This window comes from Mesoplodon densirostris, chromosome 3 (genome assembly GCF_025265405.1).
Source record: "Mesoplodon densirostris isolate mMesDen1 chromosome 3, mMesDen1 primary haplotype, whole genome shotgun sequence".
NCBI lineage: Eukaryota > Metazoa > Chordata > Mammalia > Artiodactyla > Ziphiidae > Mesoplodon > Mesoplodon densirostris.
In genome coordinates this window covers 44,057,451-44,083,853 of record NC_082663.1, presented here as the reverse complement: position 1 = coordinate 44,083,853, position 26,403 = coordinate 44,057,451, and the positions used below count along the sequence as shown (strand labels likewise).

Below are 26,403 nucleotides of genomic sequence, written 5' to 3'. Positions count from 1 at the left end.
TGCTGTTAAGCTAAAAACAGGAGTACAGTTGAAATTTCTGTGGTTTTCTTGCAGTTAGGGATAACCAGTACCCTTTGTCATTTCTACTTGGGAGTTAAAGTCACAATGCAATTGAAAAATCAAGAACTCATTCTCTAGACTGTCTCTGAGGAAACATACCCCTAGAATTTCAGAGACTTAGAACATAGTCAGTGATAAATATATGTGGATAATACTGGTAATTAACATCATTGTTCCCCTTATGGGTTTTTTTCTTTTAGTATTGCTGTTTTTCAGGCTAATTAGGATGGTGATTATTAAGTGTTCTTTCCCACCTTTTTTTCCCCCCATGGCTATAACTTGGCAATTTCTTAAGTTTCACCCAAATTTAGAGGATGTTGGACATGATAGAAGCACCATGAAGCAATGAATGGATAATGCTAAATGAGGAGACAGACTAGAAAATGGAAGTAACTATTACACTCGTATCTTAAAAACGAATAATAAGGGGAAAGTAGTACAAAATTCTGTTGTTGGTTTAGAAAGACTGCTTTCTTTCCAATCTTCAACTGTTGATTCTGGCAGTCTAGAATTCAAATCTCTATTCAGTTTCTGGTGTTAGTCTCTAAAACCTGCAAATATAGTTGTCTACCACCCTTTTGTTACAACATTCCTGAGTTTTCCAGGTGTGCTGAGTTGGTGGTCATTGGAAGATGTTATTTATGTTATCACGGTTACTTGTTTTCAGATCATCTGGCTGCATCAGCTTTGATTTTTTAAAATTTCTATTAGAAGCCCACAAAGACTAAAAAGTCGGTGTAAATTCAGGATAAAGGAAGTACTAGGGCTTGCAAGGCATCTTCTCTCACAGATTGTATTTAAAATTGGACAGTGATGAGAATGGCAACTTTAAGCTAGTTCTTCCATTGATTAATAAAAATAGTCTAGGATATTATGTTCTAAAAGTAGATCCATATTGACTTATATTGAGACTTAGTGATAAACATTTCTGCTAATGATAGGATATTAGAGATAAATATGGGAGAAGTGGAGAGTATAAATTGTTATTTAAAAGATAGAAAAGGGAATATACCTAAATAGATATCAAGCCATTTATTTCACTTTACTTCATTTCTAAATGATATGAGGGGAGAATCATGAGGACTAAAAGAGGTTCATGTAAATACTTGTGGTCCTGAAATTATTGTAATTGAAGAATTTCTAAAGAAAGAAAATATGTCATAAATCTTTTTCAGTAAAGGCTAATTAAAAATCAGAGAATTGGAGGGTGTGAATCTTTACCGTCCTGATGAAGAATTCTCATAAACTTCTAGTTCTAATTGAATCTTTATATACTCTTGTTTCTAAAAAGTTATTTTTCAGTTCGGTAAATCCCATCACCCTCTTCCCAGGTAATTGGAAAAATAATGAGAAAAACCTACTCATGTATTTCATCCTATCCTTTCCTGCCTCCTCAGGGACTTCACTTTTGCAGTTACTCTTTCTTTTTTTAATCATGTATCATCAGATTTTTCCTACTGAACTATTCCTTCCAGTATACAAACCTATTTCCCAATCTAAAAACAAAAACTCATATGACCCCACATTCTCCTCTAGCTATTGTTTCCCTTTAAAGAAAAACTCTTTGTAAGAGTTGTCTGTGCTCACTGTCTCCACTTCTCCTTCCATTTTGCCTTGAACTCACTTCTGTTAGACTTTTGCTCCAGTCACTCCACTGACTGATGACCAATGACTGCATCCTTCCAAACTCAATGACCAAATCTCACACCTCTTCTTACTCAACCTGTCAGCAGCATGGGGCACATTTTTTCACTCCTTCCATCTTAAAATACTTTCTTTATTTAACTTCTAAAACCCTATTCTCTCTTGATTCTTCTACATAACTGTTCCTTCTCATATCTCTGACCTCTAAATGATAGAGTCATCCAGGGTTTAGTACACAAACCCCTCTTCTCTCTACCTTTATTCCCTAAATAATGCCATCTAGCCACCATGCTATATGGTGACTAGTCCCAATTTTTTTAATCTCTGGCCCAGATCTCTCCACTGAAATCCATACTCATATATCTGCCTGCCCCTTCTACATCTCCACTTGGATGTCCATTTTGTATACTTAATTTCCAAAAATCAGATACTTGTTTTCTTCCTCCTCCACCCCATCCCAACAGCCTGCCTAACCTGCTTTTCTCCCAGGCTTCTCATTCTCAGAAAATGGTAGCTCCAGTTTACCACTTGATCAGGCCAAACACTTTGGAGTCATACTTGACTGTTCTTTCTTTCCATCCCCCATATCTGCACAGTCTATTTTCTACTTGTAAAATAAATTGAGAATCTGACTACTTCTACCATTTCCACCGAAAAGAATTATGTTAAGCTCCTAATCTCTCAGCCAGATTATTGCAGTAGCCTCATAACTAGTCTCACTGTTTCCACTGTCTCCTTCTCCATAGTCTGTTCTACACCTAGCAGATGGAGTGGTGTTTGTTTGTTTGTTTTCTTTTTTTTTTTTTTGCGGTATGCGGGCCTCTCACTGTTGTGGCCTCTCCCGTTGCAGAGCACAGTCTCCGGACGCGCAGGCTCAGCGGCCATGGCTCACGGGCCCAGCCGCTTTGCGGCATGTGGGATCTTCCCACACTGGGGCACGAACCCGCGTCCCCTGCATCGGCAGGCGGACTCTCAACCACTGAGCCACCAGGGAAGCCCTGGTGTTTTTGAAACAACCTTCAAAAGCCTCTAGTGGTTTCCCAACTCATTCAGAATAAAGGCAAGTCTTTATCATAGTCCACAGGCCCTATATGATCTGACTCCTGGCTTCCTCTTTTATTTCATCCCCTATTACTTTCCCACTCATTCAGTCCACTCAAACCACACTGTCTTCCTTGCTGTTCCACAAAAATGCCAAGCACACTCCTAGGTCAGAATCTTTGCACTTAGGATTCCCTGTACATGAAATGTTGTTGTCTTTTTCTCAGGTATCTACATGGTTGGTATTGTTAGAGAGGTCTTCCCTGACTTCCTGCCCATTCTCACACCTCCTTCTTGTTCCTTATTTTCTTTAGAGCCCTCATCACTACCAAATCTTATATACAGGTATCCCTGGTCATCTAAATCTATTAAGTTCTTGATTCTGACTAGTTGGAATATTGAGGCATATCTGTTATTCTAATCAACTTAGCTCCTGAGTTTCAGATAAAAAGTAGCAGACGTTAAGATAACAAGAGACTTACCTAGAACTGTTCCCGAATCTGTTTGGTTCTTGAATTCGAGTAGTGAAAGTTCAGATGGTAAGAAATATCTGTATTATTTTTTTTACCTGTGTATCTGTCTCCCTTAACTAGAATGTTAGCTCTCTGAGAAAAGAAATGTTTTTTTTTTTTTTTTATACTTCTCTACTAACTATTGTGTCCCCAAGGCCTATAATACTTCTGGCATATAATGAGTGCTCAATAAATTATTGAGAGTAAATGTGTTTATATCCACTCCTTTCTAAATCCCATTAAAACATTTACATTAAAAAAAATAAAAGTAAAAAACAAACACAAAGAGACTCTATAGAAGAGACAATAGCAAATGAGAGAGAGCAACAGATTTTTAGAAGCTCGAAAACTGATACATGGTTGGTAACTGACAGCAAAGCAGAGAAAGCTGAAATGTAAGTACCTGTAGAGAGGAGGCCAGTTTGAACTACACAATTCTTGAAAGCCTGAGTGTTTGGAGAAAACTGGTTAACTCTGAAAGCAAGGGTAAGGAGAAGGGCTTAAAATGGGAGAATTCCTTGAAGGTTTATATCAGGAATAATTAGCTATAATCTATCCCCTTTCCCTCTTCAACCTAGCAAGAGATGGAAGAAACTAAATCAGGCAATCTCTGGACTCGGGTTTGCCAAATACAGCAGAAGGGTAGGAATAAGCCTCTAGTCTGAAAACAGGTTAAGTGAAAGCATATATGCTGAATGGTGAGACCATACCCCACTGTCTACCCCTCCAATTCTCTTTTCTTTATTCCTTGGTTCCCAGAATGCTGATAGCATAGGATAATAGAGGATTCTTCTCAGGAGAAACTAAGCCCAAGAGGAAAGACCTAGAGTCTCAGATATTCGGGTTCTACCAAAGAAATGGCAGGTACCTTGCTTGTATCAGACCATTTAGATGTCCACTAAGTATGCATTTTTTTTAGTGCTTCACTTTTAAATATAAACAAACATACAAAGAGCACTAGATATTTGTGGAAGACCTCTTAGATAAAAATAAAACAAGAGGGCTTCCCTGGTGGCGCAATGGTTGAGAGTCCGCCTGCCGATGCAGGGGACACGGGTTCGTGCCCTGGTCTGGGAAGATCCCACATGCCACAGAGCGGTTGGGCCCGTGAGCCATGGCCGCTGAGCCTGCGCGTCCGGAGACTGTGCTCTGCAACGGGAGAGGCCACAACAGTGAGAGGCCCGCATGCTGCAAAAAATAAATAAATAAAATAAAATAAAATAAAACAAGACAGATAAAAAAGGGGACCTCCCTTGTGGTGCAGTGGTTAAGACTCCATGCTCCCAATGCAGGGGTTCCAGGTTCTATCCCTGGTCAGGAAACTAGATCCCACATGCATGCCGCAACCAAGAGTTCACATGCCACAACTAAGGAGCCTGCCTGCTGCAACGAAGACCCGGCACAACCAAATAAATAAATAAATATTTTTTAAAAAGAAAGATAAAAAAGGAACTTAAAGGGAAAAATAATAAGAAGGAACAAAAGCAAATTCCAAAAAATTACATCCTCAGAGTAACAAAAGACAGTGATATCCATGAAACAATATTTGGATGCCAAGCAAGGAAGGAAAAATGGGGAGTTGATCTTGGAAATAAAATACGTAATAGAAATTAAGAATTCAAAGAAAATTTGGAAGATAAAGCTAACTTCCCCAAAAGACTAGAAATTATGGATGGGTGGATGGATGGACAGATGGATGGATAGTTAGAAAGAAGGAAGGAAGGGAGGGAGAGAAAGAGGGAGGGACGGAGGGAGGAAGGAAAAAAATAAATAGGACAGAAAAGATGAGAAAATAGATAATTAATTCAGGTGGCCCAATATCCAGCTGAAAATAGTTTCATAGAGAAGAAAGGAAATGAAGGTGAGGAAATTATCAAAGAAATAATTTAAGAAATTTCCCCAGAACTGAAGAGCATGTGTTTCTAGATGTAAGGGCCCAAAATGCCCAGCATTGTGAATAAGACCCACACCAAAGCTCATCATTATGAAATTTTACAACACCAGGGATAAAGAGAAGGGATTTCAGGGACAAAGGACAAGTCTGGACAAAAGGTCTGGAATCAGAATAGTATCAGCCGTTTTAACAACAACTCTGAAAGTTAGAAGACAATAGAAGTGTCATCAAAGGTCTCAGAATAAATTATTTTAACTTAAAATTCTGAATCCCACCATACTCTCATTCAAGTGTTAGAGTACAATAAAGGTATTTTCAGAAAGTAAAGTCTTACAAAATTTTCACAAACTGAACAAACCAGATAACCAGCACCCAGATCAAAACCAGAAATTACTAGCACCCCAGAAGTCCCTCTCATTCTCCCTACCAATTGCTGTCTCCCTGCAGAGATAACCACCTGTTCTAACTTCTAACCCCAAAGATTAATTTTGTCTGTTTTTTTGACTGACTATAATTGGAATATACAGTATGTATTCTTTTGTGTCTGGCTTCTTCCAATCAACATTATATTGTGATATTGAGCCATATTGTTGTGTGTATTTGTAGTTTATTCATTCTCATTAGTATTTCATTTTATAACTATACCACAATTTATCTTTTTCCTATTAAGGGACGTTTGAGTAGTCTCCAGTTTGCGACCATTATGTTTATTGTAGCACTCTTCATTCTCTTACATATCTTTTGGTGAACATATATGCCTGCTTTCTCTTGAGTATAAACCTAGGAGTGGAATTGGTAGGTCAAAGGGTATGCATATATTCTACTTTTGCAGATATTGCCAGTCAGCTTTCCAAAATGGTTGTACCAATTTACGTCCATAACCGCAGTGTTTGAGTGTTCTAGTTGTTCCACGTCTTCATCCATCAACACTTCTGTTTTTTTTTTCATCTAGCCTTGCTGGTGGGTGTGTAGTGGTACTGTGCTTTTAATTTGCATTTCCCTGATGGCTAATGAAGTTAACACCTTTTTATATGTTCATTGCCAATTTGGATTACCTCTTTTGTCAAGTGCCTTTTCAAGTCTTTTGCCCATTTTCTATTTTTTTCATATTGATTTATAGGAGTTCTTTTTACTTTCTAAGTACCTGTCTTATATATTCAATTATCTTCTCCCCCTCTGCTTACTTCCTTCCTTTATTTATTTATTTATTTATTTATTTATTTTTTTTTTGCGGTACGCGGGCCTCTCACTGTTGTGGCCTCTCCCATTGTGGAGCACAGGCTCTGGACGCGCAGGCCCAGCGGCCATGGCTCACCGGCCCAGCCGCTCCGCAGCATGTGGGATCCTCCCGGAACAGGGCACGAACCCGTGTCCCCTGCATTGGCAGGCAGACCCTTCCACTGCGCCACCAGGGAAGCCCCACTTCCTTTCTTAATATGACTTCTCAGAGGAATAAAGTAGGCAGTTTGAGAATGATTGGAGGTTTGGGGCTTCTTTAAAACCACTTTGTGAAGGAATCTGTCTTCTTTAATTTACTACACATTGATCATGGTATACATGTCTGGGTTCTTTAAAAGACATATTTTTCGTACAAAAACTTGTACACGAATGTTCATAGCAGCAATATTCATAGTAGTCAAAAGGTGGAAACAATCCAAATATCTATCACTGATGAATGGATACATAAATGTGGTATATCCGTACAATGGAATATTATTTGGCAATAGAAAGGAGTAAGGTATTGTGGTGATGGTTGTACAACTCTGGGAATATTTTAAAAACTTTTAACTGTACACTTTAAACGGGTGAAAGATATGTAAATTATATCTCAATAGAGCTGTTAAAGGTAATCTTAGGTTTTCAAGAAATTTACTCAGTTTTTGTTGGTTAATTGGAAAAAGCTGGATATTCACTCACTCTAATTTGACAAGTTAGAAACAACAGTGGTATCACCTGCCTTAATTAGAGAAGACTCAACTAACAAGTTGCTTCACGAGGCATCTTAGAAGTAATAGACGTTGAGTGCTCCAGAAGACAGGAAAGATCAGCTAAATTGAAAAGAGCTTATCGAAAACTAGTAAATCTTAGCAAAAAGCAAAATCATTCTGAAGAATCGTTTAAAGTAGAACATTGACCACTTTCATGGCCAAGAGTCCTTTATTATGAAAATAAATGAACGCCTCTGATTATGTGTCATGCATTGTCCAAAAAGACATGGCCCCCTGCCGTTCAGGAGCTCGCAGTTGAGCTGTAAGACTGCTTTGTGAATTAATGATCACACTATGAAGATACACAAGAGACATAGTAGTATAGAGGAATTGCATGTGAATAAGAATTAGAAATCAGAGAAGTGTTCTAAATAAGAGTATTTTAAGGCCAAAAGGAGTTCTTTAAATGAAGAATTGGAGGAATGGGTTTATGCCAGGTCAAGGGATCAATATGTTTAAGAAACAGTTAAGGCCTGAGATACCATGACCCATTTAGGAAATTACAAGAATTTGGATGGCTGAAGTGAAAGAATACTTATTGGTGAAGTAATAGGAGACACGGATAAAGAGGCAAAGGCCAGATCATGAAGAGTCTTCTATTTTAAGCTAGAAATAACTCTGGTTGGCTATGAGACCCTCCTTCTCCCTTATTTGGGATTGGCTGAACTAAGAGTTAGGCTTCTGTGTCCCTAGGTCAATAAGGTAGAGGAAGAGTAGTCCTATAATTCCCTGCCTAAAAATAGGATTCATAATGGAGCTGCTACAGTCAGATACCACCCGCATAAAAGGTAAGTTGAGGTCAGAGGTACTGTAGCCTCTTTGAATCAACAGAATCTGTAGAAAAGCAATGATAGTGAAAACACTGTTAGAACCTTGGGATATCGCTAAAGCATTGCTGACATGGTAATTCAGAGATGGGTGATGACTGATTCCATGCCCAAATCCCATCTCACTGTCTGCTTTCTTAGACAACTTCCAATATCAGTAAGCAGCCATCAAAATGGAGTTAGAAGTACAAGAAATTTTGTAGGGGAGCATTTGTGAAAGAGAGGAGGGTGAGCTGGAGTAGGTAGCTACATCAGACCACATTGTAGCTCAAATCTACAAAAAGGAGAAAAGGAAAGAAGGAGGATTGGGTAGGAATAGATTAAGAAAGTCTTAGCCAACCCAATGTGAAGCTCTGTCAAAGACTGCCTGCAGAGGAGCCTAGGGTTGGGCAAAAGCGGCCAGATCAGTACTCTGCTTTGCACAGTCGTTGGCTAGGAGCTGCCCAGGGAAAGTGTGACTTCTTGATTAGGTCAGCACAGCCCAAAGAGGCTGCAGCTGGAGTTTATCAACTCACTGCATGCCTTGCATCAGGTTCTCACTTGGATATCGGAGTAGTACACTTACATGGCTGCAACAGTGAAGTTTTATAGTATTTTAATATAAATTTGTCATGCTAATATTAATGTTATTCCTAGTTATGGCCTAGGAATACCTTTAACAATACTTAACAATTTGTATGCTTATTTTATTATTGTGAATGGAATGCTTTAATTTCTCTTTATATCCTAACCAATTATAGGTATATAAGAAAGATGTTGATTTCATATATATATTTATTTATTTATATAAAATTTTCTTTGTAGCTCCCTTACTTTGAATTCTTTTTTCCCCCAGCTTTACTGAGATATAATTAACATATAACACTGTGAAAGTTTAAGGTGTACAACGTGTTTATTTGATGCACTTATATATTGCAAAATGATTACCACCATAGCACTAGATAACATCTCCCTCACATAATTTCCATTTCTTTTTGTGGTGAGAACATTAAAGATTTACTTTCTTAGCAACTTTCAAGTAATGCAGTATTATTAACTATAATCATGATGCTATACATTAGATCCCCAGAACTTATTCATTTTATAACTGGAAGTTTGTACTCTTTGACCAACATCTCCCCATTTCCCCTACCTCCCCAGCCTCTGATAACCAGGATTCTGGTTTCTGTTTCTATGAATTTAGCTTTTTTAAATTCCACATATAAATGGTATCATACACTATTTGTCTTTTTCTGTCTGACTTATTTCACTTAGCATAATGCCCTCAAGGTCCATCCATTTCACAAATGGCAAGATTTCCTTCTTTCTCATGGCTGAATAATATTTCAGTGTATATGTTTACCACATCTTAATCCATTCATCTGTTGATGGACTTATAGGTTGTTTCTATATCCTGGCTATTGTAAATAATGCTGCTGTGAACATAATGCAGATGTCTCTTCAAGATAGTCCTTTGGATATATACCCAGAAGTGGGATTGCTGGGTCATATGGTAGTTCTATTTAAAAATTACTTTTTTTACATCTTTATTGGAGTATAATTGCTTTACAATGGTGTGCTAGTTTCTGCTTTATAACAAAGTGAATCAGTTATACATATACATATGTTCCCATCTCTCTTCCCTCTTGCGTCTCCCTCCCTCCCACCCTCCCTATCCCACCCCTCTAGGTGGTCACAAAGCACCGAGCTGATCTCCCTGTGCTATGCGGCTGCTTCCCACTAGCTAGCTATTTTACGTTTGGTAGTGTATATATGTCCATGCCACTCTCTCGCTTTGTCACAGCTTACCCTTCCCCCTCCCCATATCCTCAAGTCCATTCTCTACTAGGTCTGTGTCTTTATTCCTGTCTTAACCCTACGTTCTTCATGACATTTTTTTTCTTAAATTCCATATATGTGTGTTAGCATACGGTATTTGTCTTTCTCTTTCTGACTTACTTCACTCTGTATGACAGACTCTAGGTCCATCCACCTCACTACAAATAACTCAGTTTCGTTTCTTTTTATGGCTGAGCAATATTCCATTGTATATATGTGCCACATCTTCTTTATCCATTCATCTGTCGATGGACACTTAGGTTGCTTCCATGTCCTGGCTATTGTAAATAGAGCTGCAATGAACATTGTGGTACATGACTCTTTTTGAATTATGGTTTTCTCAGGGTATATGCCCAGTAGTGGGATTGCTGGATCGTATGGTAGTTCTATTTTTAGTTTTTTAAGGGACCTCCATACTGTTCTCCATAGTGTTCTGCCCATTTTTTAATCAGACAGACCCTGAAATTGATCTTGCCCTGCCACATACTAGTTGTATGACCTCAAACAGAAATAACTGATATAAAGTACCTTCACAGAGTAGTCATTTCTTGACTCCTTTTCTTTCCCTTTTCAAGTATTTGTTAGTATAATGTTAGCCTTGAGGAACTTTGTAAAGACATTTTAATATTCTTATTCCCTGGACAAAACAGAGACAACTGATTTTTAGTAATCAACTTTCAGCTACTAATATTCATTTTCCAACTGTCAGTTTTAATGTGTTTTTTCCCCCCTCTTTTTCTCCTAGAGATAAGATTTCAGTTTCCACAGCTGACTGGGGTGCTTACCCTTGCTTTCTTTATTCATAATTGTATTATCACCCTCTTGAAGAACAACAAGAACCAAGAAAACAATGTGAGTAATTACCTGAGGATTTGACTTTTGTTACCAGATACTAATTTTTAAATTTAAACCACAAAACAGTGGTCTGCAAACTTTTCCGTAAAGGTTCAGGTGATAAATATTTTAGGCCTTCTGGGCCATGTGGTTACAATGACCCAGCTCTGCTATTGTGGCATGAAAGTAACGATAATATGTAAACAAGTGGGCGGTGACTGTGTTGCAAGAAAATTTTATTTACAAAAACAGACAGTGGTCTATATTTCACCCATGGGCCATAGTTTACTGTAGAGCAGTCACTAAAAAAAAAAAAAAAAAAAAAGCAAACAGTGGTGATAAGATCTTTAAAAATACCCAAGTAATCTAAAAGAAGACAGGAAAAAGGAAACGAGAATTTATGGGACAGATAGCTAACAAACAGAAAGATAATATATTCAAACTGAGTAGTATAGATAATTACATTAAAAATGGTCTAAAGACTACAACTAAAAGACAGAGACTGTCAGTCTGATTAAAAAACAAAACGTTAACTATGTGCTGTCTACAAGAAATTTAAAGATATACCATGCAGACACTAAACATAAAGGTGGAGAGGCTGGGGGTTTTTTTGTTTGTTTGTTTGTTTTGTATTTGTTTATTTTTGGCTGTGTTGGGTCTTCATTGCTGCGCATTGGCTTTCTCTAGTTGTGGCAAGCGGGGGCTACTCTTTGTTGCGATGCGTGGGCTTCTCATTGTGGCAGCTTCTCTTGTTGCGGAGCACAGGCTCTAGGCGCACGGGCTTCAGTAGTTGTGGCTCATGGGCTGTAGAGCAAAGGCTCAGTAGTTGTGGCACACCAGCTTAATTGCTCCACAGCATGTGGGGTCTTCCCCGACCAGGGATCGAACCCATGCCCCCTGCATTGGCAGGTGGATTCTTAACCACTGCGCCATGAGGGAAACCCCAAGAGAGGCTATCTTAATGTCAAAGTAGACTTCAGAACAAGGAGTACTGCCAAAGATAACGAGGAACATTGTATGTTGATCTTTAAGGATCAATTCATCAAGAAGACATAATAATCCTAAACATGTATGCACCAAGTGACAGAGTTTCCAAGTAAATGAAACAGCAACTGTCAAAACTGCAAGAAGTAAACAAATCCACAATTATAATTAGAGATTTCATCACCCCTCCCTTAATAATTGATAGAGCAAATAGAAAATAAGTACGGATATAGAAAACATGAAAAACACTATCAACCTACTTGATCTAATTGACATTTATAAAAGTCTTCTCTCAAACAACAGCAGAATGCACATTCTTTTCAAATGCACATGAAACATTTACCAAGATAGACCATATGCTGAGTCACTGAACAAGTCAATAAATTTGAAAGGACTGAAATCATACCAAGTATGTTCTTTGACCACAGTGAAGTTAGAAATCAATAATAGAAAGAAATTTGGGAAATTGACAAATATGTGGAAATTAAACAGCATACTCCTAAATAACTGAGTCAAGAAAGAAATCACAAGAAAAATTAGAAAAGTACTCTGAGATTACTGAAAATGAAGACAGAACATAATGAAATATATGGGATGCAGCTAAAACAATGTTTAGAGAGAAATTTATAGCTGTAAGCACCTACATTAGAAAAGAAGATCTCAAATCAATAACCTAACCTATGTTAAGACACTGGAAAAAAGAAGGGCAAACTAAACCCAAAGGAAGCAAAATTTAACCAGTTACCTGTGGCCTTATTTGTACAATTTGAATTCAATTTGATAGCTTCTAACCATGTAAACAAAAATGATGAAGTTCTAATAGGGGTCTATACAATTGTTACTGAAATACAAAGGAAAGAAGAGTTCACTATGCCTGGGGATTCTGAGAAGGCTTCAAGTAATGTTTGGCAGAGTCATTATGAGGGCCTTTCTAAATAGAAGGAAGTTAGGTCTCAAATTAGGGCAAGAATATAAGTCAAGCTCTTCCATTTTCATCTTTATTGTTACCTGGTTACATACGACTGGCATATTACCTGTGAGTGGTGTTGGAATTGAGTAAACCTTAATTTTTCCCAGCTTCCTAGCCTGGTGATCTTCAAATTTCATTTTCTTTGTATATAAAAATAGCCTAATTTGATACCTACCTCTCAAGTTTTTAATCATAATCAAATATTATAAAATAGGAAAAGTGTTTAACATGACCTGGTGTATAGTAGGGGCTAGAAGTTTTTAGCTTTTCTACCTCTCTTACCCTTGCTTTCTTGACATTTACAAACTGTGGATCTTTCTGTTAACAGGAGAGAGTATCCCACAGATTTTTTCTAGTGTCTTTAAATTTGTTTTGCAATGAGAACATACTAAGTCTTCTCCAAGATTTCTTCCTATGATATTAATGTTAGAGTCTCAGAAAAATATATAACTGAACCACATCAGTTATCTCTTTCTCTCTTCTCTCGTCACTGCACTAGATTTTAATGTTAAAACTGGCTTTTTACCAAGGGTTCAGGGTAATACAAGAAAGCCATATGCAGAATGTTGCTTCACTGTTTATTAAGAACTGTAATTGTGATAGTCTTTGTTAAATTGCTCAACATCCTTTATACAAAGACTGTGGAGAGAAAATTTCCTGTGTTCAAGGCTAGGAAAAAGTTTCTCTTAATAAACTCATTGTTTGACAATAAGGGTCATATAACTTCTTGTTTCTATTTTTGCTTTGACTTTTGGAAAACTTAAAGTATTAAGTTCTTTTATCTTTTTCTATAACTTTTCTTAGGCAAATGTATTTTTAGAGTTTTTATCTTTCCCTGTATCCCTCACACTTTAGATAAGGTTTTTATTTTGGAAATGTTTAGTCTTATTGTATTTTTATCATAAACAGTTTTAAACCTTTTGAGGGAATAGGAAGAAAATGTTACTTATCCTAAATAATCATTTGGAACTTTGGGGTGTAGAGGGAAAATTGAAGATATACTTTTTATGGCCTTTACTCTTAAATTCCTCTCCTTCACAAATTTCCTGACTCAATGCCACTTGAACTAAGCTGCCTACCACAAGTTTAGGAAGTTTAGAGATATGTGGAAAAAATCTATTTTATCTTTACAGGAAATAGTGTATGTCATTAACAGTGTATACCTTGGTGTCAGCCAAGTCACCTGTCTATCCTTATCAACTATGCCAGCTTAGACCAAGTACCACAAAAACACATTTTGTGAAGTTGGATTCTCATGTATATTGGGTCATTCTATTCATAAGGCTGTGTTTCTCAAACTTTACCACCAAAGTCCCCCTTTTTTTTAAATTTTTTTTTAATTAGCTTCTACTTTATAACAAAGTGAATCAGTCATACATATACATCTGTTCCCACATCCCTTCCTTCATGCATCTCCCTCCCTCCCACCCTCCCCATCCCACCCCTCCATGCGGTCACAAAGCACCGAGCTGATCTCCCTGTGCTCTGCGGCTGCTTCCCACTATCTATCTACCTTACGTTTGGTAGTGTATATATGTCCATGCCTCTCTTTCGCTTTGTCACAGCTTACCCTTCCCCCTCCCCATATCCTCAAGTCCATTCTCAAGTAGGTCTGTGTCTTTATTCCCGTTTTACCCCTAGGTTCTTCATGACATTTTTTTTTTAATTCCGTATATATGTGTTAGCATACGGTATTTGTCTTTCTCTTTCTGACTTACTTCACCCTGTATGACAGACTCTAGGTCTATCCACCTCATTACAAATAGCTCAGTTTCGTTTCTTTTTATGGCTGAGTAATATTCCATTGTACAACCTAAGTGTCCATCATCGGATGAATGGATAAAGAAGATGTGGCACATGTATACAAAGTCCCCTTAATGACAGAGAAGGACACTTTGTATATGCTGGGTATCTGGGGGTGAAGAACACAATTTCAGTGAACTCTCATGTTTTATCTTAAACACTCATGCATATTTTTATTGTACTCATAATTAGTTTGTCTTACTAGAAAACAGTCTGAAAATAATGAGTTAGGGCTTCCCTGGTGGCGCAGTGGTTGAGAGTCCGCCTGCCGATGCAGGGGACACGGGTTCGTGCCCCGGTCTGGGAAGATCCCACATGCTGTGGAGCGGCTGGGCCCGTGAGCCATGGCCGCTGAGCCTGCGCGTCCGGAGCCTGTGCTCCGCAACGGGAGAGGCCACAACAGTGAGAGGCCTGCGTACCGCAAAAAAAAAATAATAATAATGAGTTAAATTACAGGCAAACTTCACTTTGCACAGTTCTCATATGCATGAATTTCAGTTACTATGGCATAGTTAAATTATGTCAGTACCCCCTAACCACATGGTTCAAATTTAGGTTGCCACAGGATTTGAACTATGAGTACTTGCATAAAGTAGTAACTACTAGCCCTTCAGTTCATAATTCACTCCATAAATTACAGATGCACAACATGATTAGTTACCAGTCACACCACTTCTTTCAAAATCTGTCAGAGGTTGGTCACTGCCCATCTATTATTCACATTAAACCCAGATGACAAAGCAGATAGTTCAGTTGCCTCCTTGTCACCAGGTGGTAAACCCACATTATATTTTACAAAAATGGAGAATCAAGAGGAAATTGGCAAACAAATGCAAAAGTGCAAAAATGAAACAAAAAGTAATAATGGTGGAAATGAAATTTGAATCAAACATATTTGACTGTGGAAATGTTGACATTGCTGCCATTCGAGAGACTCTAGGTATGCAGCCAGAGGAACTTAGGGAAGGTGAACTTATCAACATGAATGAAGAAAATGGTTGTGATGAAAAGGATGAAGATGTCCCAGAGAAAGTGACACTATCAAAAAACTTCACATTGAAAGAATTTTTAGAGATACTTCACAACACTGAAAGCACAAAAAATGAAACGTTGGAAGCTGATGAAAACTTAGAAGAAAGGAATATGACAGTTCACCAAAGCATAGAAAAGAAGTTTGCTCTTACAATTACACCATGAGAAAGAGGAAGCATCACAGAACAATCATAATTTTTCCCATTGATTATTATGATCACACTGAATGGTCATTTTTTTTAGCAACCATTAATCTATTAAAATAGTTGATATAAGCATCTGCACTGGTAACTTCAACTGCTCAATACTGGTGGAAGTAATCTGCTTAACAATCTCTGAAAGACTGTACAAGGCAATGAATCACTTACGGATCTTCATCTGGAACCAACTTTGAAAAATCTTAGAGTCTTAGAACCTTCGTCTCAGAGTTTTTCTTGTAGTGACTCCCAGAGTCTTGGTTGGCGTCTGAACTGGTCCTTTCGTTTTTAGATTTTTTTCCTTTGTGCCTCTGATCGAGTCAGCACACCCCTTCTCCAGAGATTTTATGTTGTGGCTGGATGGAGTAATTCTCCCTTGGTGAGGTGTTAAAGGGGTCTTCCCAGTATCTGCAAGCCTTTGCTGCAGCGCAGCTTCCTGACTGACCTGTTCCTGGGTGAGAGCAAACAGCGGTGAGGCAGGAGCAGACCGACCCCACCGGTGCTGCAGCTGCGAAGGCATCTTCCTCAGAAAGGTGTCCAGGCGCTTTCACAGTCTCATACTACCATGAAAAGAGAGGACTGTCTATACTTAGCTTTGCTTCTGAAAATTCTTAAGAGGAAGAGCTTTGCTGGAAATTTACACCAGTTTACCTGAAGGTGTGCATTCCTCAGGGTGAGAAGCTCCGGACTGGGTAGAGAGATGAATGTTCCTGTTCATAGTCCCCGAAGGACATAGGAAGAGTCCTGCCTGCCTTTCATACAAAAACGCTCAATGGGCCTTGAAATCCGTATTCCATATGTAAATACCATAAAATGAGTTCTTGTTTCTACTGAGTTTTGGGACTAGGGGACTAGCATTTTGTAGAACTAGTATGTGAGGTTCAGCTAATGAAATGTAACTCAACTTTTGTCACTTGTGGAAAATATTTTTTTAAAGGCTTAAAAATAAAAGTTGAAATGGATGATGTCTTCTTACTGTCTTAATTGATTGAAACTAGTATATGAAATGTGGCCCAGCTTTCAAAAAATCAGTTATACTTCATGTTAACTTCTTAAAATATTAATAATTACTAATGATAAAGCTAATATTTATGAAGCACTGTGTGCCAGCAAAATTCTAAGCAGTCTAAATACTTGTAAATGTAAACACTCTCCTTTTGACTATACTTACATATTACATAAATTAAGCTAAATGGGTACTATATTCTGAGAAAAACTTGTCATTTGATTTATTTAATGATTGTACTTTTAATCAGATTTCAGTAAGTAATTTGACTCACAAACGTTTTGTTAATATCATGATAGAATATTTTCTTGAGATTTAAGTCAGAAAATATGAAGCTTGTCAGGAACTCTGAATTCTTAATGTTGATGTTGAGTTAGTCATTCACAGATCAGTAAAAAAAAAAAAAAAAAAAAGCTTGAAAATAGAAAAGAAGATATAAGAATAAAAAAGGCCTCATTCTCTTCTATATAACCTATAGTTGGCCATGGATCTAAAGACATCTGTGAAGGAGAACAGTGAGGCTCCTAAACAGGTGTAGTGCTCAGAGCTTCCAGGTTTTCCAAATTTTACTTAATTTCATGGGTTTTCTTTCACCAAACATAATTTTTTATATGTATAACTAAATGAGATATAATTTCTATTTTTAGTAAGGCATACCTTACCAAAAAAAAGTTGTAGATCTGAAGATCATCCAACTCATTTCTTATCATCAGAATATATATTCTTTATAACCATCCTGGATATGGTATTCCCTCATCTTGTTTGAATTTCCTCATCATGTTTGAATCAGAACCTATATTGTGCTTTTTTGGTTTTGTTTTGCCTATCTTTGTTTAGTTTTATGCCCTGCTTACTTCTTTAAAAATTATTTGAGATGCCTTATATCTTAATTTATTATTCACTTCTCCTTATGAATCTGTGTAGTTTACTCAACTAGATACTATATACATCAGCAGAAGTTTTTATGTAAATGTTTGGGGTAGGTCCGTCATTTTCTTAGTAAATGCTCCACTGGATAGTATTTTCACTATGAACAGTATGTGGAACAGATAGATTATAAAACGTATTTGAGAAACAGAATGTGCTCCCAGACCCACTTGTGTCCCAGTTGTCATTCTTCCTGTCATTAGTTCTCTAGTGCCAGCCCTGCTAGCCACTGCTTATTTGTGAGGCAGAATAAGTTACCTTATTAATGTGTAGGATTCTTGACACATTACCAGTTCATATGGTCACTTGTGCCTGTTTTTTAAATATTTTTTTACTTTGAGCCTCATTTTCTAAAAGATGGGTTTTTTCCACCATTTTCCATTAAACGGGCTTTTAAGAGGCCGTATCTCCAGGCCTAGAATAGTGATGGCTTGTGTTCAAGCCAGAGAATAGCAAAGCCCACATGTGTGCATGCTCTTCATAGGTGGCATGTTTCCCAGGATTGTGCTAAACCTCAGCTGCTTTTTATATTAAAATATCATTTCTGCTCATTAGAGTATTTTCAGATGAAAACGGATATGTAACTCTTTTTTTAATATATAAATTTATGTATTTGTTTATTTTTGGCTGCGTTGGTCTTCATTGCTATGCGTGGGCTTTCTCTAGTTGTGGTGAGCAGGAGATACTCTTCATTGCAGTGCACAGGCTTCTCATTGTGGTGGCTTTTCTTGTTGTGGAACACCTGCTCTAGAGCGCAGGCTCAGTAGTTGTGGCGCATGGGCCTAGTTGCTCTGCGGCATGTGGGACCTTCCCAGACCAGGGCTCGAACCTGTGTCTCCTGCATTGGCAGGCAGATTCTTAACCACTGCTCCACCAGGGAAGTCCCCAAGTATGTAACTCTTGACCTAGTTCTACTGAATGTACATTTATGCTACTGTGAAATAGAACTTTTCTGATTATAGTTATTTCTCTTGCATCTATATGTGTGCTTTACTGTATCGTTTGTTACTCAAAACTTGTTACCTCTCTTTCACCGTTTTCTTTACTATTGTTTATTAACTATGACACAAATGTATTAGAAACTGGTTAGCTCTCCATTGTAGTAGCTAAGGGCATGCAATTTGGAGCCAGAAAGTCTTTGGTTTGAATATTGACTTCACCAACTGTTCACTGTGTAACCGTGAAAAATGTTGTAGGGACTTCCCTGGTGACACAGTGGTTAAGAATCTGCCTGCCAATGCAGGGGACACGGGTTCGAGCCCTGGTCCGGGAGGATCCCACGTGTGCACCACAACTACTGGAGCCCGTGCTCCACAACAAGAGAAGCCACCGCAGCGAGAAGCCCACGCACCGCGGTGAAGAGTAGCCCCCGCTCACCTCAACTAGAGAAAGCCCGCATGCAGCAACAAAGACCTAACGCCACCAAAAAAAAAAAAAAAAAAAGTGTTGTAACCTAGCTGCACTAATTTACTTATCTATAAAATGAAGAAAAGGATTGTACCTACATTAAGTGAGATAATATATGTACTGTGCTTTGCACAGAGCCTAGTACCTAGAAGCACTTAATAATTGTAGACAGCATGATTATTTTTACCTACATTTACTGAGTTCCTACTATGTGCCAGGTATTGTCCTGGGGATTGGGGGTACAAAGATGAAGAAGACACCGTCCTTGTCCTCAGGGGTCTCATAGTCTAGTAGTATGGACCAACTTAGATATGGAAAAATTAAAATACCAACATGATAGAAGAACTATTAACCTTGACTACTTTTTGGGTGTCAAAGGACATTTTCTTTCCAGTTGATATCCTCATATCATATATATAGATTCTTTTATAATAAAAATTCATGACAATTACAATATAGGGTAGTAGATGCTATATTTCAGATATGTGTACAGTGCTATAAGAACAGGGAAGCAGAAAGGGGAAACTATCTTATCAGGAAGCCCTTGCATCTTTGCCTTTTTATCTTCATCAGATTTTCCCCAAAGTTTGCTAACATACACATCTTTGCAGGAAACCTGCCCAAAATAATGTGTTGATCATGTGGTATACTGGCTAAAGACCCCATGAAATGGTAGCTGTCCTTTTTTGTATATAGCTCTCTCTGACACAGCTTTCTTGGCCTTCCAAGATTTTGCGTTTTGCAAAACTTCTTTGTTCTTGAGTGACATGAGTAGGTTGAGGGTAGAATGGCTTTCAAATGTCATAATGGGAGACTACTACCCTTTGATATGAAAATAAGAGTTGCCTAGTTCATTTCTGTTAATACTACACAAGACCATCAGGCAACCCAAGGGGTGACTGAAGTCTAGCTTGCAATGGGCCCTAGAGCTTCAAGAACTAGAGGAAAGACTTTGGAACTTCCCTGGAGGTTTGGTCAGCCTCTCCTTCTTCAACCCTACACAATTAGAAACTCTGAAAAGGCTGGAAGCAATCTCCGTAATCCAGGTTCCTGTAGTTCCATAGCCTATCCACTGTCTAATTTAGGGTTTGAAATCCCTGTTTTGTTTTCAAGCTGATTGTCAACTTAGACCTAACTTTGGATTTCTCATAGGTTGTTACTTGCTTTTTAAGTGAATTTATCAACATTTAAGTTTATAACTCTGTACTATTGCTTTAGCCCATTTAAGGAGGAATGTTTTCCCAAAAATCAGAAATGTCCTCTAATACCAAATGTCCAGTTTTCTTACTGTGGAATCAAACTAAAGCAAAATTGTATATAATTTTTTTTCTTACCTGTTTTCTTAGCTTTCAAAGTAATGTGTGTTTAAAATGAAAACTGAATAGGCTTATAGCCATAATTTAGTTGTGCTGAATTATTTGGCCATAACTTTAGTGGTGATGGAGACCAGATTTATAAGCTGTGGGATCTGTTCTGTTTGGATCTGACAGCTGGCTTCATTAAATATCTTGGAGCTTTTTACTTTGCATGGGGATGGTTGGGAGGATGGGAACAGCAGTGGAAGAAAGCAATCCAATTTATTTAATGGTCTGCATTTGTTTACTGGTTCCAGTCATAAGATTGTGCAGCTGTTTGAGCAGCTGCCTTTTGATTTCCTTTTGTTTACTGTTTAGGTTTATTAAGCTTGTCTTTAATACCTGCTTATTGTCTGCGTTAGCTTTCCTTCTTTATTAAATATATTTTAATATATACCAGTCTCTTTTGGTCTAGGCATGCTTTGATGAATTAACAAATTAATTCACTAAAAGAAAAAAATTTTTTAATTCCATAAGTCATACAGAAAGTAGCCTATTCTTGATTTCTTGTTGTCCCTTAGCTTTATTATTTTAGTTAAATATTTTATATTTTGGCAAATGAACTACATTTTGAAATTAAGTCAGAATTTCAATCATGTTAAATCACCATTTATGTTAACTTTCTAAGTCTGCCAACAGGTAGCTTAGTCTACATACTCCAGAATAGTTTTTTAAAAGTTGTCAGACTGGGGCTTCCCTGGTGGCACAGTGGTTGAGAGTCCGCCTGCCGATGCAGGGGACGTGGGTTCGTGCCCCGGTCTGGGAGGATCCCGCATGCCGCGGAGTGGCTGGGCCCGTGAGCCATGGCCGCTGAGCCTACGCGTCCGGAGCCTGTGCTCCGCAATGGGAGAGGCCACAGCAGTGAGAGGCCCGCGTACCGCAAAAAAAAAAAAAAAAAAAAAAAAAAAAAAAGTTGTCAGACTAATTGTAAAGTATGTGAATCTTGTTTTAACTACTTTCTCTGAGCAAACTGGATACCCAGGAGGTATACACAGACACACAGAGCAAAAAGATAAATCTTATATTTATTTGTCAGTCTTATTATTTAGCCTATTCAGGCATACTTGCTTACTAAAAATTTATTCAACATTGTGGAAATTTTATTCTCTCTTTACAGGTGAGGGACTTGTCCATTGCTTATATGCTGGTGACATTAACTTATTTCTATATTGGAGTCCTGGTTTTTGTTTCATTTCCTTCACCACCATTATCCAAAGATTGTATAGAGCAGGTAAGGCACTGTGTGCCCTCTCTGTGTGATTGTTTACACCTTCATATCTGCAGAGCAAGCAGTGTGATACAGTAGCAAAATATAATACCAGACAGGCCTGAGTTTGAATACAATCTCTACTATTTACCATGCATGTGGGAATTTAAAGCACCTTACCCCTCCTTTGTGAGCTTTGGTTTCCTCTTCCATTAAATATTATAATAGATACTCCATAGATTTTTAGATGGACTCTCTGAGAAGACCTACTGCATGCTGGCACCTTGTGGTACTCAAATAAATGATTCCTATTATATGCATAGTATTTTTGTGTGTGTGGAGAACTGTACTAGTAGTAGTCTTGAATTTATAAACCCTCCACAGAGACTATATTCAATTCCCTTATTTTCCAAAGTCCAGATATGGAAGTGTCTTGAATAAACTGGTGTCTTAGTTCATCAGTCCGTAATAATAGGTCTGACACCCATTTTGGTACTATGTGTCAAGTATCAAAGCAAAGAAAGACTATTTGACTGGTAAAAAGATAGAGGGAGAGACAGAAAGAATAAAAGAAGCATTCTTTTACTAAAAGGTTGCCATAAATAATATTTTCTTTGCTTTGACCTGTCATAAACCTGGGAATAGTGTAATCTCTAGTTTTATGTAACTGAAGAATTTCTCACAAGAAATAGCATGCACAGGTGATTTTCTTTCTAGGCAGAAGAAATTCCTCTAATAGAGTATAGTGGAGTATATAATATGATTTATTACAGATGAATTATAAAGGTTATTTCAGCATAATAGTGGTAATAATGTTCTCATCTTTATAAGATAAATAGGTTTGAGTTATTGCTGTTATGATAGCTTGAAATGTTCTCTTGATTTCCTTGATTCCAGAAGTTCTTTGGCAGCCAGATGTTTGCTGAAAATTCCCCTGATGTGAACAATCCCATATAAAGCCCACTCCCTTGGGAATAAGAATATCTGTGGTATTTGTATTTGCAAGGGAAAAAAAATCTGAGTGATTAGCTTTTTTTTCCCTTAGATCCCTAACGAAAATGGAGAAAAGAATCATGAAAGGAAGGAGAAATAAATTCTTTTCTATTTATTGATAGACTGTACATAATAATGATAGTAGGTGATAGATACACTCTCACCTTATTCTGTAATCTTACTTTGAAAGTGTAACAGTGTTTCAGAGGAGGAAAAGCAAGAGAACTATTAAGGATGAAGTAGCATTGAATTAGCTATTTAAATTTATTCCAACAAATTTATGCTTGAACCTTTTAGAACAGTACTTCTCAGACTGTCAGTGGTGGACAGGTCTTCTTTGTTGTTGTTGTTTCAATATCAAATCATTTGCAGACTGATACTTTCGTAAAATGCCACATTTTTATTCTAATGTCAAATGTCTTTAAGTTTCCAAACACTTTCAATTTCTGTACTTAGCTCATTGAAGAATAATAGTTAACAAACAGTTTGTGGATGGACTCCCGTCCACAAACCACAATTTGAGTGGCACCCATGTTCAAATGAAGCGAAAAATTCCATTTTATAAATTTGTATATACTGAATTTGATTTGTAACATTATTATCTTTCTTGGATTAGAATTTTTTAGACAACTTCCCTAGCAGTGACATCCTGTCCTTCATTGCAAGGATATTCCTGCTGTTCCAGATGATGACTGTATATCCACTCCTAGGCTACTTGGCTCGTGTCCAGCTGTTGGGCCATATCTTCGGTGACGTTTATCCTAGGTAAGGGCTCTTCTCTTGACCAGCAAGATGTGCCAAGCAACAAATGACTGTGCAAACAGGTCAGTTTAAAATGTAACTGATCCTTTTGCTATAAAAATTTGCCTAATGAGCAATGAAAAATTTGCCTAACACCAAGTTTAGATCATCGGTGTTCTTGTCCCAGAAGAGCTTTAAAAACAGAAGCCTCTCCCTTGTCCAGAATGATTTAAAGTTAATTCCTTCCAGTGTATTTGTGTTAGCTCTGATACCAGTTATATTTATCTTATGATTTAGTTGCTATTAATCTACTCTTTGCCAAGAAGTTAATAGTATGTAGGACCTGTATGGCTAATGAGAAGCAACTCTTTTAATTATTGGTTATTGATATTTACTTGTATATTTAACATTCATGCATTTTTACATAAATGATCATTGTTTAGGATTGAAGGTGAGATACATAACAGGTTTAAATTCTTATTTGCTTCTGTAACTATTGCTGTAATTTTTAATCTCTTACTGGTAATGGAGGAGTTGTGAATCCTTTTGAAAATCTGTTCAAAGCTAGTCACCCTCATCCAAGAGAAGTTTCCATATACTGCTTCAGGTTTCCCTGAAACTTCCTTGTGGACCCCTGGTTAACTCCTACTCTTAATTAAGTTTTATTATAGATTCATTCTAGTAAAAAGTACCTAGTCCTGACCTATTTTGTTGGGAATAAATGATCTTAAATGAAGAAAACTTTTGGATAAAATTTGAAAAAAATTACATTTACAGTAACCAGCTAAACAAGTGGTCTTAACCAGTTCATTTGAAGTGAACTAATGCCGTCTTTCCCCTCATTTAATAAATAATTAGCGGGCTTCCCTGGTGGCGCAGTGGTTGAGAGTCCGCCTGCCGATGCAGGGGACACGGGTTCGTGCCCCGGTCCGGGAAAATTCCACGTGCCGCGGAGCGGCTGGGCCCGTGAGCCATGGCCGCTGGGCCTGCGCGTCCGGAGCCTGTGCTCTGCAACGGGAGAGGCCGCAGCAGTGAAAGGCCCGCGTACCATAAATAAACAAACAAACAAACAAACAAACAAATAGATAGATAGATAGATAGATAGTTATAAATATGTAGGTTTAAAAACAAAAAAGCTTTTAAAAGTAGAAATCAAGAGTTACCAGGCTTCTAGCATTTACAATAGCAGCAGCTACAGTTCTCACATTGGATTTCAGTAAATATTATTCCTATTGTGTTTATACTCCCTGCTATATTTACATTCACCAAAATAAAATAAATACGGAGAAGTAATAGATGAAAAAAATTCTAGGTTAATGCCTTATTCCTGTTTTCTGCCATTATTTTGCATAATGTTGGCTGTTAGAATGCTTTTTCTTCTTGTAAAAAGTCTGGAATTCCCTTTTGTGTTCACATTACATTTCTTCCCCTGCCACCAAGAACACATTATCATTTATCCTACAGTTACAAGTACTCTACAGACTGCATACTTTGGAGCATACTTTTTGATTTCAGGACCCCTTTAAGGTTTATTTGAGGACCCCCAGGAACTTTAGCTTGTGTGGGTTATATCCATCAATATTTAACATATGAAAAATTAGAACAGAAATTTTTAAATGTTTATTAATTTATTTGAAGAGCAATAATAAAACCATTACTTGTTAACATAAATAACATTTTTGAAAAATAACGATTTCCAAAAAAACTTTTCTTTTACCTTTCAAAACTGATTAATGACATTAAAACTGACTTAATGGGGGCTTCCCTGGTGGCGCAGTGGTTGAGAGTCTGCCTGCCGATGCAGGGGACACGGGTTCGTGCCCCGGTCCGGGAAGATCCCACATGCCGTGGAGCGGCTGGGCCCGTGAGCCATGGCCGCTGAGCCTGCGCGTCCGGAGCCTGTGCTCCGCAACGGGAAACTGATTAATGTCTGATTTGCTAGTAGATCATTGGATTCTCCTAGCTTCTTCTGCATTCATTCTGTTGTAATGTGTAATTTTTGTTTAAATATATGAAGAAAATATGCCCTCCCATAGACACATAGTTGGAACAAGAAGGAGTACTTTTAATAGCCTTTTCAGATCATTGTGGATATTCTTCTTTGATATTATGCTAAACCTTGACAAGTGGTAGTTTTTTAAAAGTTAGTTGAATCTGAAACTCAGTTACATTAAAATCCATTGGTCTATCTTACACTTTGGATCTTTTAACCCATGCATGATTTTATAACATCAGGGTTAGTCCTTTGGAAAATATTGGTTCAGTGAGTTCTGTAGATCTTCCGAATGTTGACACACTTCATTATGCACACTTCAAAACCCACATTCATTAATATCAAAAGTCTTTAGATATTTATTGGAAAACTGTCGAGCTCTCATGGTGGCAAATACAAGCTCTCCAAAATTCTAGTTTTTACTCAGAAGCTCAAATGTTATCATTGGCAACACAAACTACCAGCTGCTTTCCTTAAAATGATAAGATCATATCATTCATTTGCAAGAAAATGTCTGTCAAATACCCAAGTCTGAAGAACCATAGTTTATCTGCCTTTCAAGTAAAAATAGCAGTCTTTGGATAAAACGGCAGGGTTGTCCCCCAGCTCAGTTGCACAAGTACTTTTCCTCAAGACAACCTTTTTACTTCAGTATGCAGCAGATGTGCTTTATTATATACTTCCTATTTGATCATACAGAATATTAAAAAGATGTATGTTCAAAGTATGAGATTTAATAAAACATAATTTTTACTCCTTTATCAAGGACAATTTTTAATAAAACTTTTTGTTTTTTGAGAGTGTTTGGCAGTAAAGAATACAGTATAGAATACAGACAGGTGAAGCTGCCTCTCTCCATGCTAAGGGGGCGGCAGTTTACCCACCAATGCTTTTGCAAAGCAACTAATGTTTTGTCTGATTGGAAAATAATTTTTACCTCAGGACTTCCTGAAAGGGAATTGGGAACTTCCCTGGGGTTTGTGGCTACACTTTGAGAACCACTACTTTGGAAAATACACAAAGTTGATTCCTTTTACAATATAGAAATAACAAAGGCCCAACCAATGTCTCTCTCAAAGCTCTGAAGCAATTTTAAAGTTGGAGTTTCTGGATATATAGTAAGATCTGGAAGCCTGAATATCTTTGTAATTCATCAAGATGGATGACTAA

The 26,403-nt window shown here is 37.6% G+C and overlaps 1 protein-coding gene and 1 pseudogene across 4 annotated transcripts in view; one reads left to right on the top strand and one right to left on the bottom strand.

Annotated features, from left to right (window-relative positions):
- The window catches only part of SLC38A9 (solute carrier family 38 member 9), a 97,434-nt gene that overhangs the window by 67,916 nt on the left and 3,115 nt on the right, over window positions 1-26,403 (top strand). For all 4 annotated transcript variants that reach the window (XM_060092893.1, XM_060092892.1, XM_060092891.1 and 1 more), the window contains 3 exons: window positions 10,530-10,636; window positions 21,417-21,530; window positions 23,116-23,264. In XM_060092893.1, the coding sequence (XP_059948876.1) occupies window positions 10,530-10,636; window positions 21,417-21,530; window positions 23,116-23,264 (370 nt within the window). The remainder of the gene's footprint in view (window positions 1-10,529; window positions 10,637-21,416; window positions 21,531-23,115; window positions 23,265-26,403) is intronic.
- On the bottom strand, window positions 15,625-16,124 carry LOC132485776 (small ribosomal subunit protein uS10-like; annotated as a pseudogene).